The following is a 19177-nucleotide window of genomic DNA, read 5'->3' on the forward strand; positions in this document are numbered from 1 at the left end:
TGCAGACCGCCGGGGGGGACAGCCAGAAAAATGCTCGAGTTTCCCATAGACTTATATTGGGCTCGTTGCTCGAGCACCCGAGTATTCCAATGTGCTCCACCCGAGCTTTGAGCACCCCAGCATTTTAGTGCTCGCTCATTACTAATTAACACCTCTAATTGTGATCTTCACAGAAAATAAAATTCTTCATCTTCATTCCTCTTCTGTGAATTTTAGAGGAAATGGGAAATTACATTCTTTTTGTACATTTCTTTTACAAAATTTGTTTCCCAGCTGTCCCGTATTTTAAGGGCTCGTGATCATGGTATATTTTATTTCTGAACAAGTAAGCTGTACAGAGCTGTAATACACTGCGCAAAGAAGCAAAAGGCCCATTCTTTCCCTCCTTATGCTTCTAGTAAAGACGCTTTCTTAATTGTAGCACCCTCCACTGGCCCAGGGAATAAAGGTGCTCCTGTAGCAGCTTTTCCATGCACAGCAGAACTTCTGTGTGACATGAAGTCACGATAGATTTTTTTTTTTCTTAATTTGGATTTTGATACAGATCTGATTCAAAGTCTACATCAAATGATTCAATCACTCCGAATAGGCCTCCTATTCATTTCAATGGGAAACACACCTATAGTGCACATAGTGTTGTTTTTTTCCATGTGTGTTTTCCAAGCGAAAAAAAAGAAGCAACATGTCAATTAATAATGTAATTCCGCTTGGAAAAAAAAACACTCAAAATTTGACTTCTCAGTCAACAGAAGCAGAAAAAAATGCCCCATGACCAACAACGGAGTAAAAAAGAAAAAGGTTTTTACGTGGATTTTTCTGGCTTAAAAATCCACATGAAAAAAAAAACCTTTAAAAATCTGAGTGAACATACCCTCAGGGTACAGCCAAACAGAGCTGCTGACGAGGTAGAAATGTCTGAAAGACTTGTGAACATGGCCTAAAGGAGTAGCGTGTCTTCAAAAATTGTCACAAAGGTTCAGGGAGACGAGAAAAAAACAGACGGTGAATTTAATGCTTTTCATTAATATTTTTTCAGCTTTTTCAGTTGCTTTTGGTTTCGGTAGATATAAAAAGCCTTTACAGAAGTCCTAGCTTTTTATTTGGTCGTCTTGTTAATGGGGGGGTTTCAGTTTCCCTTTGAGCTCCAGGCCTCCGTTCTCAGGTTGTCCTGGTAAATATTGTGCAGTAACACCCAGAGGAAGGCTGGCTGGAGAAATGCGGACTGTCTGCCGAGGAAAAGAAGAATGTGGGTCTCAGTAGTAAAACACAACGTGGTTGTTTTTTCTTTTCCGCAGAACCAATGATGGTCCTCACTGTCATCTATAAGTGCTCTGTGATTGGGATCTAAAATTAGTAGGCAGGTGGCACGACCAGACGCTGCCCCCCGATATAATCATTCCAACACATTCTCTGAACTCTGAAGTTCAGGCATCAGAACCAGGCTGCATATAAATGTGCTTTCTTTTTTCTTGGAGCCAGTCACTTGTCTTAGGAAACGTACAAAATGTCTTTTCTTTTCTTTTTTTTTCCAAGGAATGTAGCATATGAAATTTGGTATGGGTGTCCCACCGCATTCTGTTTCCATGTATTTTCTGTTCTAGAATTCACAACACGTGGCAATTTATAGCACAAGGGGCCTAGTCATCTGTTTATCATTCCAACCCTTAGGAGCGCTAAAAGGTGACTAAGAGATCTGACCCTGGAATTTATACACAGCCATTCATTTTAATCCGGTACATTCAGGCTACTTGTTAGGGCGCGCTGCTGCAGCGTATGATGCCCAGCTACAGGCATTTTTATATGCTGCCGGCTCGTTCTATAAAACTCAAGTGTTTCAGAACGTCATACATTACATTAGCATGAAGTCTTGTTTCGTAAGAGCTTATTTTATCCGTCGGGATGCTAAAATTATGAGACAGGTGCACTATAAAGGTGTATGCCCTTAGGGTGCCCAAGGCAGGAATGTGCCCCATCACCCTCAGTCACAGAAGATCAGTCTAAAAGCTGTCAGACAAACTCCTTTTGCACCACTGCTCTCATGGCGCCTTAGACAATTACCTACTGTCCTAACTGTAAGATGTCCAATTAACAAACCAGGGGAGGAGTCCTGAGGAGATAATTTGCATATTCCCACTGCATTTTGGGGTAAGTGAAGAGTCTCCGCGAGCTCAAAGAACACTGGATTTTGGCTGTTGGAGCTGAAAAGAGGACATCGGTAAACCAGGGGAGGAGTCCTGAGGAGATAATTTGCATATTCCCACTGCATTTTGGGGTAAGTGAAGAGTCTCCGCGAGCTCAAAGAACACTGGATTTTGGCTGTTGGAGCTGAAAAGAGGACATCGGTAAACCAGGGGAGGAGTCCTGAGGAGATAATTTGCATATTCCCACTGCATTTTGGGGTAAGTGAAGAGTCTCCGCGAGCTCAAAGAACACTGGATTTTGGCTGTTGGAGCTGAAAAGAGGACATTGGTAAACCAGGGGAGGAGTCCTGAGGAGATGATTTGCATATTCCCACTGCATTTTGGGGTAAGTGAAGAGTCTCCGCGAGCTCAAAGAACACTGGATTTTGGCTGTTGGAGCTGAAAAGAGGACATCGGTAAACCAGGGGAGGAGTCCTGAGGAGATAATTTGCATATTCCCACTGCATTTTGGGGTAAGTGAAGAGTCTCCGCGAGCTCAAAGAACACTGGATTTTGGCTGTTGGAGCTGAAAAGAGGACATCGGTAAACCAGGGGAGGAGTCCTGAGGAGATAATTTGCATATTCCCACTGCATTTTGGGGTAAGTGAAGAGTCTCCGCGAGCTCAAAGAACACTGGATTTTGGCTGTTGGAGCTGAAAAGAGGACATCGGTAAACCAGGGGAGGAGTCCTGAGGAGATAATTTGCATATTCCCACTGCATTTTGGGGTAAGTGAAGAGTCTCCGCGAGCTCAAAGAACACTGGATTTTGGCTGTTGGAGCTGAAAAGAGGACATCGGTAAACCAGGGGAGGAGTCCTGAGGAGATAATTTGCATATTCCCACTGCATTTTGGGGTAAGTGAAGAGTCTCCGCGAGCTCAAAGAACACTGGATTTTGGCTGTTGGAGCTGAAAAGAGGACATCGGTAAACCGCGCGCCGGTTGAAGCTTTTTTTTTAAGCTTTTTTCACTGTTTTCAGAACATTAACAGTAAGAACATGGAAGAGTCCAGGAGCCATTTGGTGAGCTGCATATCCTGCTACATGTTCACAGACTTGCCAGTGGAAAAGCCAAACTTCACATGCCAGAAATGCAAGCTTGTGTCCCTGTTGGAGGAAAAGTTGCGAAATCTAGAAGAGAGGTTAACTCTCTTGAAAATCATTAAGGAAGGTGAAGAGTTCTTAGACAGAGCAGAATTATCTCTTCATGATTCAGAAAGAGAAGAAATTCGAACTGCACCTGACGAAACAGAGGAATGGAAGCATGTGACCCAGAGAAGCAGGAGGATCGAGAAGCAGTCAGCACCCATACTGCTCAGGAACCAGTACCAGGCTCTCACGCAGGAGAACCATGAAGAAATACAGCAAAATAAGACTTTGCCAGCAATGAATAACCTTGTAAGCCCTCAGAATCCTCCTGGATGGAGAAAGAAGAATGTTGTGAAGAAAAAACGGAGAGTGGTGGTCATGGGGGATTCCCTGTTAAGAGGAACAGAGGCCGCTATCTGCAGACCAGACATAACCTCAAGAGAAATGTGCTGTCTTCCAGGAGCAAAAATTAAAGATGTGTCTGACAGGATATCAAGACTCTTCAGACCTACAGATCACTACCCATTCCTGCTAATACATGTGGGGACAAATGACACCGCAAGAAAGGACCTGGAAACCATCTGCAGTGACTTTGAAGACTTAGGCAAGAAAGTGAAAGAATTGGGAGCGCAGGTGGTCTTCTCATCCATCATCCCAGTGGATGGCCATGGAACAATGAGGTGGAATAAGATTCTACAGGTGAACAACTGGCTACGTCGATGGTGCCGTCAACAAGGATTTGGATTTCTGGATCACGGAATGAATTACCTATACGATGGACTACTTGCTAGAGATGGGGTGCACCTTACGAAGACTGGAAAACATGTATTTGGAAGTCGCCTTGCTACACTCATCAGGAGAGCTTTAAACTAGAACAATGTGGGAAGGGAAGCAAATGGCCAGAAAAAGCCATACAGCTGACAAATACTATTGAGATCTCTGCTACTGGAAGTGGAAAGGAAGAACAAAGACAAAACAATTTAAATAATAAAAATATGGGAGGAAGAGAAACCAATCACAAACTAAAATGTTTTTATACAAATGCACAAAGCATGGGCAACAAACAAGGAGAATTGGAACTACTAACGCAGGAAAAGGAATATGATGTTATTGGAATCACTGAAACTTGGTGGGACGATACACATGATTGGAATAAAAGGCTAAAAGGATACAACTTATTTGCAAGAAACAGACTTGATAAACGAGGAGGAGGTGTCGCATTGTATGTTAGAAAAGCGTATATCTGCACAGAGATTGAAGCTTCAGAGACTGGGAGTTCTGTGGAAACTGTTTGGGTAAGAATACAAGGAGAGAACAACGGAAAGGACACCATTGTAGGCATTTACTACAGGCCACCTGGGCAAGCTGAAGATATGGATGAACTCTTTATGTATCAAATGACCAAGTTCTCCAAAAAATATGACGTAGTGGTCATGGGAGATTTCAACTATCCAGACATTTGTTGGGAATCTCTCTCAAGTAAAACTAACAGGTCAAGCAAATTCTTATCCTCTCTTGCTGACAACTTTATCTTCCAAAAGGTAGGGGAGAAAACAAGGGGATCTGCTACTTTGGATCTAATCCTTATAAACAGGGAGGAAATGGTTGAGGAGGTAAAGGTGGCTGGGACGCTAGGAGGCAGCGATCATGCTATTATAGAATTTTGGATAACTAGAGGAGGAAGACATGTGAAGACTCAAACTTCAAGGTTAGATTTTAGAAAGGCAGATTTTAAGAGACTCAGAAAGAGAATAGGAGGGATTCAATGGCTGGATGTCCTTAAGGACAAAAATGTCCAGGAAGGATGGGAAATTTTTAAAAATGAGATTCTCAAAGCACAATCGTTAACAATCCCGAAAAGTAGGAAGAATGGGAAGCATTTAAGGAAACCAGGATGGATGAACACAGAACTTAAACACATGCTAAAAAGAAAGAAAGAAATGTTTATTAAATGGAAAGAGGGAGGCATATCTAAAGAAGATTATAATGCAGTCTGCAGATCCTGTAGGGCACGTATCAGGTTAGCTAAAGCTGACAATGAATTAAGGCTTGCAAGAGATGTCAAAAGCAATAAAAAAGGATTTTGGGGGTATGTCAAAAGTAAAAGAAAAGTCAAAGATGCTATAGGATTTTTACAGGATGAAAATGGAGAAATGGTAAGAGAGGATGTTGAGAAGGCCGAACTTTTTAATTCCTATTTTGCATCTGTTTTCTCTCAGAAAGAAAATGTAACATCAACTGATCTTCACTGTCCTTTTAGAGGAATAGAGGAATCCAAGTTATCTGTAAACAGAAAGATTGTGAGGGAATATTTAGCTAACATAAATGAGTTCAAGTCTCCAGGTCCAGATGAATTACACCCCAGAGTACTGAAGGAGATCATAGAAGAAATTTTAGAACCACTCTCCATAATCTTTGAAAATTCTTGGAGAACAGGAGAAGTCCCAGAAGACTGGAGAAGAGCAAATGTTGTTCCTATCTTCAAAAAGGGGAAGAAGGTGGACCCAGGGAACTATAGGCCGGTGAGTCTGACTTCTATACCAGGAAAGATCTTTGAACAAATTGTTAAACAACATGTATGTAAGTACATGGATAAGAATGAAGTGATTAACCAGAGTCAGCATGGGTTTGTAACTAACAAGTCATGTCAGACTAACTTAATTTCCTTCTATGACAGAATCACTGACTGGGTGGATCAGGGAAATGCTGTAGATATAGTATATCTTGACTTCAGCAAAGCATTTGACAAAGTATCTCACACCATCCTTATTGAAAAAATGACCAAGTATGCAATGGACCAGGCAACTGTTAGGTGGATTCATAACTGGCTTAGTGATCGGACTCAAAGGGTGGTTGTAAATGGCTTCACATCCAGCTGGATGAATGTCTCAAGTGGGGTACCACAGGGCTCCGTCCTGGGACCTGTATTGTTCAACATCTTTATCAATGATTTAGATGAAGGAATTGAGGGTAAACTGATTAAATTTGCTGATGACACAAAGCTAGGAGGGATAGCTAATACTAGAGAAGAGAGAGAGAGGATTCAAAAAGACCTAAATAAACTGGAGCAGTGGGCAGCAACCAACAGAATGGTTTTTAACAGGGAAAAATGCAAAGTACTACATCTGGGCAATAAAAATAAAAAAAGCATATACAGAATGGGAGGAATAGAGCTAAGCAACAGTACATGTGAAAAAGACTTAGGTATACTAATAGATCATAGACTGAACATGAGTCAACAGTGTGATGCAGCAGCAAAAAAGGCAAATACAATTCTGGGATGTATTAACAGAAGCATACAGTCTAGATCACGTGAAGTCATTATCGGTCTTTACTCCTCTTTGGTCAGACCTCATCTGGAATACTGTGTACAGTTTTGGGCACCACATTTTAAAAAAGACATAGACAAACTGGAGCAAGTTCAGAGAAGAGCGACCAGAATGGTGACTGGTCTGCAAACCATGTCCTATGAGGAACGGTTGCAGGATTTGGGAATGTTTAGCTTGCAAAAAAGAAGACTGAGAGGAGACTTAATAGCTGTCTACAAATATGTCAAGGGCTGTCACATTGTAGAAGGATCATCTTTATTCTCATTTGCACAAGGAAAGACTAGAAGCAATGGGATGAAACTAAATGGGAGGAGACACAGATTAGATATTAGAAAAAACTTTTTGACAGTTAGGGTGATTAATGAGTGGAACAGGCTGCCACGAGAGGTGGTGAGTTCCCCTTCAATGGACGTCTTCAAACAGAGGCTGGACAGACATCTGTCTGAGATGATTTAGTGAATCCTGCTTTGAGCAGGGGGTTGGACCAGATGACCCAGGAGGTCCCTTCCAACTCTACCATTCTATGATTCTATGATTCTATGAACACTAAACTAGTGTGTATGCTAAACCCTAATTCTGCTGACGGCATGTGGCTCCTACATAAATTTGTTAGCAATGTAGCACAATGCGATGGACAGTTTGATTTACATGTGTCCATTTTTACAGTTTTGGTGGAAGATCTGTGGCAAAAAAAAAATTAATTCTACGTTAAACGGATGACCAGCAGCAAGGCTTGGACTGGCCCACAGGAGAACATGAGAATCCTCCGGTGGGCGCCCATACAGGAGTGTGCCATCACCCCTTTTTATGAGTAGCACTTGGCACTATATACTTGATTCACTATGTATGGACAGAAGCAGCATCTTATTCATTTAACAATCTACCTAGTTCATTGTTATATACATTTGTGATTGAGGATAATGTCACATTGGCATGTAGCTGAAAAATGGGGCCCTGGAGTTGGTTACTGGTGGGCCTTTGGCACCCCAGTCTCACACTGTCTGCAGTACTAGATTAATAGATATGCCCTTTTGTCTGTATGAATAAAAAGGGGGAAGCTACACTCAACAGTGGAGGTCCTACAGGGCTAATAGTCACTGATCAAACATTGATGGCCTATCCTAAGGGTAGACCATCAACGTTTAAGCCCAATATAACCCCTTTAATGGATCTCATAAGCCAGATGTTAAATATTGCTGTTAGAATAAAGAATATACCCACCCCACCATGAAATCCTGGAGGAGGCCATCTTTTGTATTTGATTTACTACGCTAGAAGCTCAGATATGTGCATATGACCTGACGGTGTGTTACTTATTAGCTTTACTAGAGCAAAGGAGCTGTAATGTTTGACTTTTAACATGATAGCATTCCTGCATGTGACACGCATCTGATTTTCTTAAGTCTTAAAAATCTGGTCCCCGGCCTGAACAGACCTACTCGGCCATCTGTTTCCGTCACTGTGGCAAGCTTTAGCATCAAGCATATGAATTCGCCCACCAAATAGCAGCACAGAGATGGCAACCTTGTGTGATTTGTTGATATCATTGGTTGGTCTCTCTTAAATACGATTTGTCACCACGTCAAAATTAGCTATTTTTCATCTATATTTTGTACAACTGCTCACAACTATTCTGTTTGTTTTTTTGTTTTTTTTTAATTGTTCTTTTTTTAATTCCACCATGCAATTATACGTAAATGGGCTACTTTATTTTGTGCTGATTTTTATGGTCTTTTCAAGGGGGTGTGACTCAGGATTCTCTGGGGTGTCTGTATACTGCTTTGCATTATAACCCTGTGAAACACCCCCCCTCCCTTGTAATGTATATTATGTTGCTGTTTGTGTCTTGTCAAAGTAATGCTTTTTTGTTCCATAACGGACTGCTAATGTCACATGGCTAAAGACTTATAATGTAACCACTAGAGCTGAGCGAACAAATTCTCAGCAACCACGTCAGTATTCAGTGGCCTCCTACCTGCCGGTATCCTGAGCTTCTTTGTTGATTAGCCGGCCTGGCGTAACGTTGTGTGTGCGCGCGTCACACTGCAACAATGACGTTGCGCCAGGATGGCTAATCAAGATAAGCCGAGGATGCCGGCAGATGAGAGGCGGTTCCCAGGGGGTCCTGTAGGCAGACGGAATAGCTTTTGGGCCAGGATTCTACGAATCAATTTAGTCATCTCTAGTAACCATCAGCAAAACTTTGTTTTTGCTTAGTTTAAGAGGTTTCTCCCTTAATGCAATGTTTTGCTTACCTAGGAGCCTACAATGCAGAGATAACAAGGCATACAGACTACGGTATTAAAACGTACTCTTCATCATCGTCACCGGTATTGCTTACTCTTCTGGATCCCGTAATATTGATCTGGTTACTTAGTACCGAAAGATCTGTTTCCTATACCTGGACAGGTGTATCTCAAAAGATTTCTAATCAAGACACTCTTGGAAACAAAATAAAAATTTAATGGAAAAAAATGCTCTTAATTTGGCCAAAAGTTATCACTGTGTTTTATAAATTTCTGTAATTTTATCTTTTGAGTACAAGATGTTGCCCAGGATTAGAAAAACATGACTGCTTTTAGAAATAGTGGCACCTCTGACTATGGATTGTCTAGTAGTGCAATTCAGTCCCATTACAGTGAATAGTGCTGAACTTCAATATGACAGACAGCCGATGCTGAGGGGGCACAAAACCTGGACAACCCATTTAAGGATTCTCCAGTCTCCTCAAAATGATAGCCACCTGTTATCCTATAGAAATATTCATCTGTGATCTACCATGTCTAGCATTGTGGTTTTGAATTTCGTTTTAAAGCTCATGTAAAAATGCTGATTGATTAAAAAACATTAATCTAAATTATTTGTGAAGCGAGAAATAGCATGGGATCCATCCATTTGTGTGGATTCTTTTTTTTTCGACTTGTGCTGCTTTCAAACTGTGCTTCTTTGGGACTATATTACAGACGCAGCACCTGGAATCCTCCCACAGTTCCTTAAAACCAGCATAGATCAACATAGAAGCCTATAGTGCTCTAACTTAATTTCTAAAGGACTGTGTGAGTGCTGGTGTATCCATAGCACGAGCGTGAAAAAAGCACCCTTGTTGGCCTATCTAAAATCAGCCCTAGACTGTACAGCGGCAGAGGAACACCTATGGAGACCCTTCCCACAAAGACTTTGTTGTCCAAAATGGACAACTTCTTTAAGCTTGTACTACAAGAAGACTATCACATTTCTTCCCTTCAGTGCTACCACAGAGTGTTTCCATGCAATTATATAGTATTAGCTTAGTCAAAATAATCTGATATATGTACGGAGTAAAACTAGTAAGAAAATATTTGTCTATTCTGTCATGATGGAAAAGCACCACTAAAATGTGTGGAGGAACATTCCTCTTCAATATTAAAATGGACAGTTTCCATTGTGGTGCGTCTGGCCAGTGAAACCTCTCGGAAGTGTTCTCCTTCTGCATCTACTAATGCTCTGAATGAACATGGTGCTGTTTTTTTTTTTTCTTTTACTTTTATATCTGTTTTTAATAATTTCTTACATTCCTTATTGCTATGATATGCTAAACGTCAATTGCTGTTATCAGATTTGTCTACTGACATGGAAAATCAAGGGGTCAGTATAAAACTAAACCTGGTAGATAGATACGCCTGGTGTAGAAGAGCAGAAACTTATATGAATCTCATTGAAGACAGGAATATTAATTTTAGTCAATTTAACTTGTCAAATTGAAATTAATAATGTAAAATTACAACTTTTTTTTTTTTTTTTTAAACCTGTCATAGGGACTCACTGGTAAAAGGGGTTGCCTGCTTTGTACAAACTTCTGTTAGAAGTGAGCGGATTACAAGGAGTCGTACTGCTAGAATCTTCAGCTGCTATAGAAGGTGCCCCTAGCAATAATACATGGTCCGCATGGGTTAGATTTTTTTAATGTCTGGGTTGGAACCTTTTTTGGGACCCCCATTAATTTCCCATAAACAGGTCTTAACGGACATCGCTTTGCTCTGCACCCTCTGCTGATTGTTGTCTTGCGATTTCGATATTATATGGAAGGACGTGCACCATAGGCATGTCTCTACAAGATTAAAAGAAAAAATTGTCTAGAAAGGTTTCAAAATGTTTAAAGTGTATAATCTTCTGTGGTGACTAGGAGTAAAGATAAATCTCATGCCCTCAAGCATGAGATCATTGCTCATTTCCTTTCTAGTAGAAAAAAAATACACACGCATACCATCCATCTTGTGATCAGATTGCAATTTGTCATATATATATTTGGGTATCATAACTGGATATTATTAATAGTGGAATTAGAACAGATGCAAATGTAATCCACTAGCTTAATTCACTAGCTTTTAGTGCTCCTACTCTGTATCACATGACTATGATTACAAATCCATCACAATAATGACAATTTGCCAAATGTAAATCATTACTTTTCTTTTCTCTAGACCAGTAGAAATGTTGAGTAAATTCAAATTTTAAATTTTAATTTCATTAATCAACAGTACAAATGAAAGAGGATACATTACAAAGTTTCTTATCAGAGGAAAAAGCTTCTCTCTCCACTTATGGCTAGGATCAGATGGCCTTAGATTCTCTCATCCGAGAGAATCGGGCCGATTATGCCAATGACACTCTGATCAAACTCTTAAGAGTGTGATCATAATGTGCTCCGATTCTCTCAGATGAGAAGATGGAGAAAACAAATTCTCCATTCTGTAATGCTGTAGAAATCAGGCAGTACTCAGATATCATCATTTCCACACATTCATAGACTTGCATGGACGAGTGCAATCCAAAAATCAGATCAAACTCTGGCATGCAGGGATTTTTTTTTTTCCACTGACTGGCTCTGTCTGAGGAAAGGATCAGACATGTGCACAGCCCTACAGACTTACATTGGTCCGAGTGCTATCAGATGTTTTGTCAGATCGCACTCTGACCAATAATATGGTCGTCTGCATGGGCCCTATTATGCACTGATCAATCACTCTCAAACAGCTCAAATCTGTCTACAGATTTGTCTTCAGTGAGGGATCAAATTACACCTGCTGTCAATGGAGAAGGGAATAGGGGAGAAGCTTGAGGGAGAAGAAGGCTTCTGTTAGCTACAACAGGAGAAAAAACTGCTTAGAACCGGTGGATGCAAGTCACCTAGTGGCCAGAAATAGTGCTATCCTGGTGCACACATGACAGGCTATTCAGTAATTTATCTGAACGTGCAGCTACATTTTAAGCAAGCAAAAACTTGACAAATTGTAGACGTTCTCAAAGTGAATAAAGGCTTTTTAATTACCGTATATTCTATACATATCTGCATAATTTGTCATGCAATTTACTGATTCTCAGCCACTTTTATTATATATTTTAATTAATCAATGGTCCATTATGTGGATCCTATTGTGTTACCTTTTTGTGAAGTATCTTTGCAGAAAATGGAATAGCTTTTCTCAGTGCTATAGCTGGAGGTGTTGCCTATTGGGATGTATGACATCATCAATAATCTATGATATCATTGAGGGTTGATGCCTTCAGTAAGAGAAACAAACTAATAATCTTGTTGATACTTTTTTTTTTTATATCGTTTAAGGAGGCAAATCTGGAAAATTTGCAATAATGTCAAACACCAAAAGAGTATGTAGACTCAATAACCTAACCTCAAGCCAAGCATATATTATTGGGAGGAGGTGTAATTGTTTTTAAATGTAAATTTGAACTATTTAAAGCGTTTGGTTCTGTAAATCCCTTTTTGATTCTATACTAGACTAGCACACTTAAGATATGCGATGTCTGTGAAGAACATACTCTATTTTACACCTACCCAAGGTTCTTCCATCCTTGTGTCATGATTAACAGGGTAGTGAAATATTTAGACTGAAGGAGGTGTGTTACATCCTCTCAAGTAGCATGTGTACTGTCAACACTCAGCACCCAACCCTGCTGTCAGCTCCCCCCAGGGAGAACCCACTGCAGGCCGGCAGATATAGAATAAGTGGCCATTCAGGACATGATTGTCTTCAGAACCTCTATTAATACATATGCAAATGTGAGGATTTTTAGGGAACGTAAGGTTCACTTATTTTTCTGAAACTGCAGATCTCTGTGCTGGTGTAATGGCTGTACAAAACCAGCCGTTCCCAACAGGCAAATCAGGTTGACATACCCATATTATCTTGAAAAAGACCAGTTCAGAGTTGTACAAGCTCCTGCAAGTCCGACACTGCTGGTGGATGAGTAAGCCTATGAAGAAATGATTTAAGTGTCTTTGTAGACTGTTGAGTCATCCATTATGCAACATTTCTGGTTAAAAGCTTTGGTTTAAAGCTAAAACTGTGCAGCCTGTTCTACCTTGGGTACGGCTCATTCAGATCTAGAGAGGGTCGTTACTGGTAGTACCTAATGAGATATTGTATCTGTCACAATGAGGCAATGCCGTGAATATATTGTATTTATTATTATTATGCTTATATAGCGCCAACATATTCCGCACCGCTTTACAGACCTTATCAGCACTGTCCCCATTGGGGCTCACAATCTAGATTCCCTATCAGTATGTCTTAGGAGTGTGGGAGGAAACCGTAGAACCCGGAGGAAACCCACGCAAACTCAGGCAGAGCATACAAACTCCTTGCAGATGTTGTCCTTGGTGGGATTTAAACCCAGGACCCCATTGCTGCAAAGCTGCAGTGCTAACCACTGAGCCACCATGCTGCCCATTTAAGGTATACCTCCAGTTTTAGCACACCAGAGCAAACATAGCTTTACAGTGGTTATTTAATTTGTTCATATTTCCCTGGCAAACTCTTCTGACATCATTGTATCTTCTCTGAGATAAAGAATTGGGCATATAGAAATTCAACATATCTAATCTTTCTTTCCTTCGATATCTGCCATTAAGGAGAAACTAGACACCCTTATACACACAACTGTTCCTATACACAGTAGTGGAAATTTATTTGATCCCACCCTTCTCGGCAGGACAAGACTACTGTCTTATATGTGTTATGTTATTCTATTGTTCTTCTGGGGAATAGTCCTCCTCGAGGGGTGTCTTGCAGCGGCTCACTCCCTTTCTCTAAACCAAATGAAAACTCATGCGCACTCAGCGGAATCCAGCATGCATACGTATGTTGTGGACAAGCTTTTGACCATCATTTGATGGTATGTAGGCACATTTAAATAGTTGGTGGTTTTAACCAACTATCTTCTGATACTACTGTATATGGGTAATTTTGGGCACTGATTACTCAATTCTATAGTAACAAGATAATACAGGAAGGCCAATTAAGCCTAGAAATTTGTTATGCCAGTACAACAACTCAGTTGTCCACGTCAATCATTGCTTACATTTTCGAACCTACCTAGAAGTATATATCTAAATCTTTCAGCAGGATCTCCCTCTTCAGCTAATTTTCCCTAAAAATAAATAAATACATAGTTTGTAGACATGGAAATAGTGTTTGCAACTGAAAACATAGCACCAGTAATACTCGGAACAGAATATACCAGACTGGAATTTCCCTCTATTTATTCATGGAAATGTTGGCGGTTGGTCGTGATTCACACACAGAGCTTGTTTTATTTCTGCCTGGATCACTGTAACGGAATAGTCGTAACGGCTGTTCTGTAAAGTGGCAATGACTCCTTGGAAACACCTCAGTGTCAGATTTCTACTCCACAAAACGGAACTTAAAAGTTCTCGCTGGCTTTATTAACTTTATAACTGAATTTAACGGAATACAAAATAGTAGGTTTAGCTGTGGTTCTCTAAAATAAAAAACAACAAAAAAAACCCTTGTTCTTCTCATGTGTGCACTGTAACATATACGTTTCGGAGGATTGGTATGGCCCTTAATGTTACCATACACATTAGATCAAAGTACTTTGATGATTGAACAGCCATTGAATGAATGTTCTACTGGACAGTCGTTAGATCACATTTTAGTCCATGTTGGCCCTTATACTGTAATTGTTCTTACTGGCCATACCATGAAACCATGAACAAAATGAGTCTTGTTTATTTTAAAGAAATTTGTGGATGACATTTTTTTTGTTTTAAAAAGGCATCTTTTACTTGGGACATTGAATGAAAAATTCAAACTCCGCCTACTTCATTTCCGATGATGGTCTATGATCGATTGGTTAAGATGATTTGTGGTTAAAAATGTCCTCTATGATCAACATTTAGGCTAAAGTTGATGAAAATAGATGTTTTCATAATAACCATAATGAACGTTCATTTGGTGAAACTGAACAACGGCTTTAACTGGATGATCGCAGGTCGCCATCATCAGGCATAAGATGTTTTTTGTTTGTTTTTTTTTTTACTAAATTTATCATGCAAGAACAATCTTTTTGGAGAAAGAAATATTGGAAGAAAAATGGTTTGTTCATCGTCTGGTTACTTGTATACTTTGACTGTAAAGATGCTCAAACTGCAGCTTTTTATTCGGTCTCCACCATGCACATGAACACACAGCTGCAAGATTTATTTGGTAGCAACTTATGTACCTGCAAAACTCGGGAGTCGGGAGATCACCATCCATATTAGATGATTGTGCAATTCCACTGATGCAGAACAGTTCGGGCCGACACTAATTTCTAAGGAGGCCTTGACTGCCAATGTTGACTAAAATATTTATGGCTGTATATGTTGATGGGATAATCATTCGTTTAACCATCAATCCCTGAGTGTCTATCATCCATATCCTCCTTCTTTCACTTCCTCGAGCTCAATGTGGACAAATCTGAACTCCTCTTTCCTCCATCTCAATAATCTTCCCTACCTGATCTATCAAAATAAATTACATCACACTTTCCTCTGTACGGACATCCACTGCTTTGGAGTAACCCTTGACTCTGCCCTGTCTTTCAACCCCCACATCCAAGCTCTTGTATGCTTGGCTCAACTGAGTTTGATTGGGGACGTTAAGGGAAACTGTTGTAGGCCGAAAGGGCATCCAGCTTACAACTGTTGAAGACATTTGTCCATCCAGCTTTAGCCCTCTGCCGTTTACATATGAGTGCCCAGATAGAGGGCTCCATAAATACCGTGATATATTGATTTGGATATGTGATCAAAACTATAGGTCCTCCCTAATTCAATGAACAAGATCTTGGTTAGACCTTTAACTTGTATTATGATGGACACTGTCCATCCTTCCGAAACATGGACAGATTGTACAGTCCGGTTTCCGTAAGCAGATGAAGCAGGACCGACAACCATTAGCCAATAGTCACTCTCTTACTTTTTTGGTGAGACCACTTCTTAAATGCCTACAATTAGTATTGCTCATCCAGCTTTCTACTGACCTTGTATGTCACTCATCCCATACTGATGTTCCTTCGTTCTAGCAGTTTTGTTCTTGTGTGCCTGCATCAGGAGATTTGGGATGACCAGATTGTTTGGTCCATTTAAGTCATCATTGTGGAGTGTGTCAATGCATGGAATTGTGGGAAGACTTAAAACAGAATAGAAATCCTAAAATGTAAACATTTTTAAATATCTCGATCTGTCCTCATCCGTAAGCAGTGCTGCATCTGTTTCGCAGCCTATAATTCTCCTGTTTTGGCTCTTTAATCTGTGATGAACAACAGAGCACACGTGGCATCCAGACCATATAAAGCTAGTAATAGAGGTAGGGTACGTAGAGTAGAATCATTTGCTGGAAGTTATTAGTTTTGATTCACCCTGTAAAATGGATGTTAGGCTTTACAGGCAGCTGACTGACACTGGGAATGGAAAGGCTCTCCCTGATCCTGCATAAATTACATTTTATGTTAGAGCAAAATTGGTAGGTGCTGATCTTTTTATACTGGCCCATTCTGTACTCTGAAGGATGGCGCTTGTGATTGGTACAGCTGCCGTTCCCATGGCTAGAGATCCATAGTCCTCATACTTCTCCTTCCCATCCAGACAGATGGGCACATTGCAGATCTCTGACCTCTGTCTCTGGGGTGATTTATTTAGCTAGCACATGAAATGGATTTCTGGATTAAGTGCTCTTTATTTTGGATGGCTCCTTATATACTCTCATTTGGTTGTGCAATGCACCCAGGTAAATTGCAATAACAGACGCAGTTGGGCCTCTGCCCAGTCCCTGTGACTGAGATGTGCTCTGCCAAGCTATTTGTTATGCTGTTTGTTTGCTCATCTTGCCCTGCTTTTATTTTAGCTTTTTTTCACATGAAAGCAGCTAAGCACAAAACCCCTATTGTGTATCTTTTCAGTGCTTAGATGTTGGACTATGGGAATGTTTGCTCGGAGATGATTGGATTTTTAACATTTGGGGTACCAGCTGAAGAGACTCTGGAAAAGTTCCCTTTTCCTGCTTTAACTTGTCCACTAACTAAACTTGCAATTCAAGTTGATCCAGTGTAAAATGGATACTGGCAATTATCACATGCTACTTTGCAGAGGAATCAACCTCAAAGGTGACCTTAAAGGTGGCAAATTCTGCTAATTTCCCCGGAAACCTTCAGCGCTTTACCAGTACCAGACAAGTGAACGAGACTTTAACAAATCTCACTCATCCATTGTGAAAATTTTCCTGCAGATTTTTTTTTTTTTTTTAATTTGCAGCATATCCATTTCTGTCATGTATTATTCATGGATTTGTTGCAAATTTTCCTTATTGACTGGTATTTAGAAGAAAAATCCAGATGAATGTTATTAAACTGACCACTATTACTATGTGACAGTAAACCTTGTGTGTGCAGAGAAGGAGCCAGCAGATTTGGCACTTTTCCATCCCAAATAAAAATATGGTAGTTGTCCACAACGCCTGATTTTTAGGGACCCATGAAAAAGGAAATGTCAAAACGAAAGTTGTCAATTACATTGCTTTTATAAGTGATGATTTCATGGAACCCAGGTTGGGAAAGGATGATGTCAAAAACATTTGGAAAGCAGTTTTTCAAGCAGAAAATGATACATACAGTATATACATTTGAGTAATTGTACAACAAGATGGATATGTTGCCTGATCCAATCTAGGACACCAGAAAACTTTGACTTTTTTTTTTTATCCTCTCTTCCAGGAGCTACGAAAGAAATCGGTTCTGCACTGACCAGAATGTGTATGAGACACAGGAACATCGAGTCTCGACTCAAGCATCTAACAGTGTAAGTGGTTTTCTACTCTTGTGTTGCACGTGCCCTGTATCAATGAGAAGCCAGCGCACTTCTCTTTCCTGGAGCCATAGGACTGGATGTTCTCCACACAAACCGTAACTTGACTTCAGACTGTTAAAAAGCTATTTAGAAATGTAGAAAGACTTTTCTTAATGTTTTTATTTGACCACTTATTAGACAGCTCTGTTTTTTTTATAAAGCTGAGGGGTAACTATTATATCTACCGTTACAACTCCCCCTTGACCGCCACTTTTGTAGACCTCAATAGACATTTAGCCTGGATCGAACAAGTTGAGCAATGCAGGGTAATATCTCTGCTGCGTACATAAAGTTATATGAAAAAGTTTGGGCACCCCTATTAATCTTAAGCTTAATGTTTTATAAAAATTGGTGTTTTTGCAACAGCTATTTCAGTTTAATGTATGTAATAACCGTTGGACACAGTAATGTTTCTGCCTTGAAATGAGGTTTATTGTACTAACAGAAAATGTGAAATCTGCATTCAAACAAAATTGGACAGGTGCATAAGTATGGCACCTCACCAGAAAAGTGACATTAATATTTAGTAGATCCTCCTTTTGCAAAAATAACAGCCTCTAGTCACTTCCTGTAGCTTTTAATGAGTTCCTGGATGAAGGTATTTTTGACCATTCCTCTTTACAAAACAATTCCAGTTCAGTAAAGTTTGATGGTCGCCGAGCATGGACAGCCCTCTTCAAATGATCCCACAGATGTTCAATGATATTCAGGTCTAGGGACTGGGATGGCCATTCCAGAACATTGTAATTGTTCCTCTGCATGAATGCCTTAGTAGATTTGGAGCGGTGTTTTGGATCATTGTCTTGCTGAAAGATCCATCCCCTGCGTAACTTCAACTTTATCACTGATCTTGAACATTATTGTCAAGAATCTGCTGATACTGAGTGGAATCCATGCGTCCCTCAACGTTAAAAAGATTCCCGGTGCCGGCATTGGCCACACAGCCCCAAAGCATGATGGAACCTCCACCAAATTTTACTGTGGGTAGCAAGTGTTTTTTTTGGAATGCTGTTTTTTTTTGCCGCCATGCATAATGCCTTTTTGTATGACCAAACAGCTCAATCTTGGTTTCATCAGTCCACAGAACCTTCTTCCAAAAAGAAATTGGCTTCTCCAAATGTGCTTTTGCATACCTCAGCCGACTCTGTTTGTGGCGTGCTTGCAGAAACGGCTTCTTTCGCATTACTCTCCCATACAGCTTCTCCTTGTACAAAGTGCGTTGTATAGTTGACCGATGCACAGTGACACCATCTGCAGCAAGTTGATGCTGCAGCTCTCTGGAGGTGGTCTGAGGATTGTCCTTGACTGATGTCACCATTCTTCTTCTCTGCCTTTCTGATGTTTTTCTTGGCCTGCCACTTCTGGCCTTAACAAGAACTGTCCCTGTGTTCTTCCAT

The 19177-nt window shown here is 40.3% G+C and overlaps 1 protein-coding gene across 2 annotated transcripts in view; it reads left to right on the forward strand.

Annotated features, from left to right (window-relative positions):
- The window catches only part of LOC141272697 (protein MTSS 1-like), a 165738-nt gene that overhangs the window by 94279 nt on the left and 52282 nt on the right, over positions 1–19177 (forward strand). For both annotated transcript variants that reach the window (XM_073683669.1, XM_073683670.1), the window contains exon 4: positions 17648–17732. In XM_073683669.1, coding sequence (XP_073539770.1) covers positions 17648–17732 — 85 coding nt within the window. The remainder of the gene's footprint in view (positions 1–17647; positions 17733–19177) is intronic.

The sequence above is a fragment of the Phyllobates terribilis genome, unplaced genomic scaffold (genome assembly GCF_046119375.1).
Source record: "Phyllobates terribilis strain yellow unplaced genomic scaffold, ASM4611937v1 Scaffold_5__5_contigs__length_657084704, whole genome shotgun sequence".
NCBI classification, from domain to species: Eukaryota; Metazoa; Chordata; class Amphibia; order Anura; family Dendrobatidae; genus Phyllobates; species Phyllobates terribilis.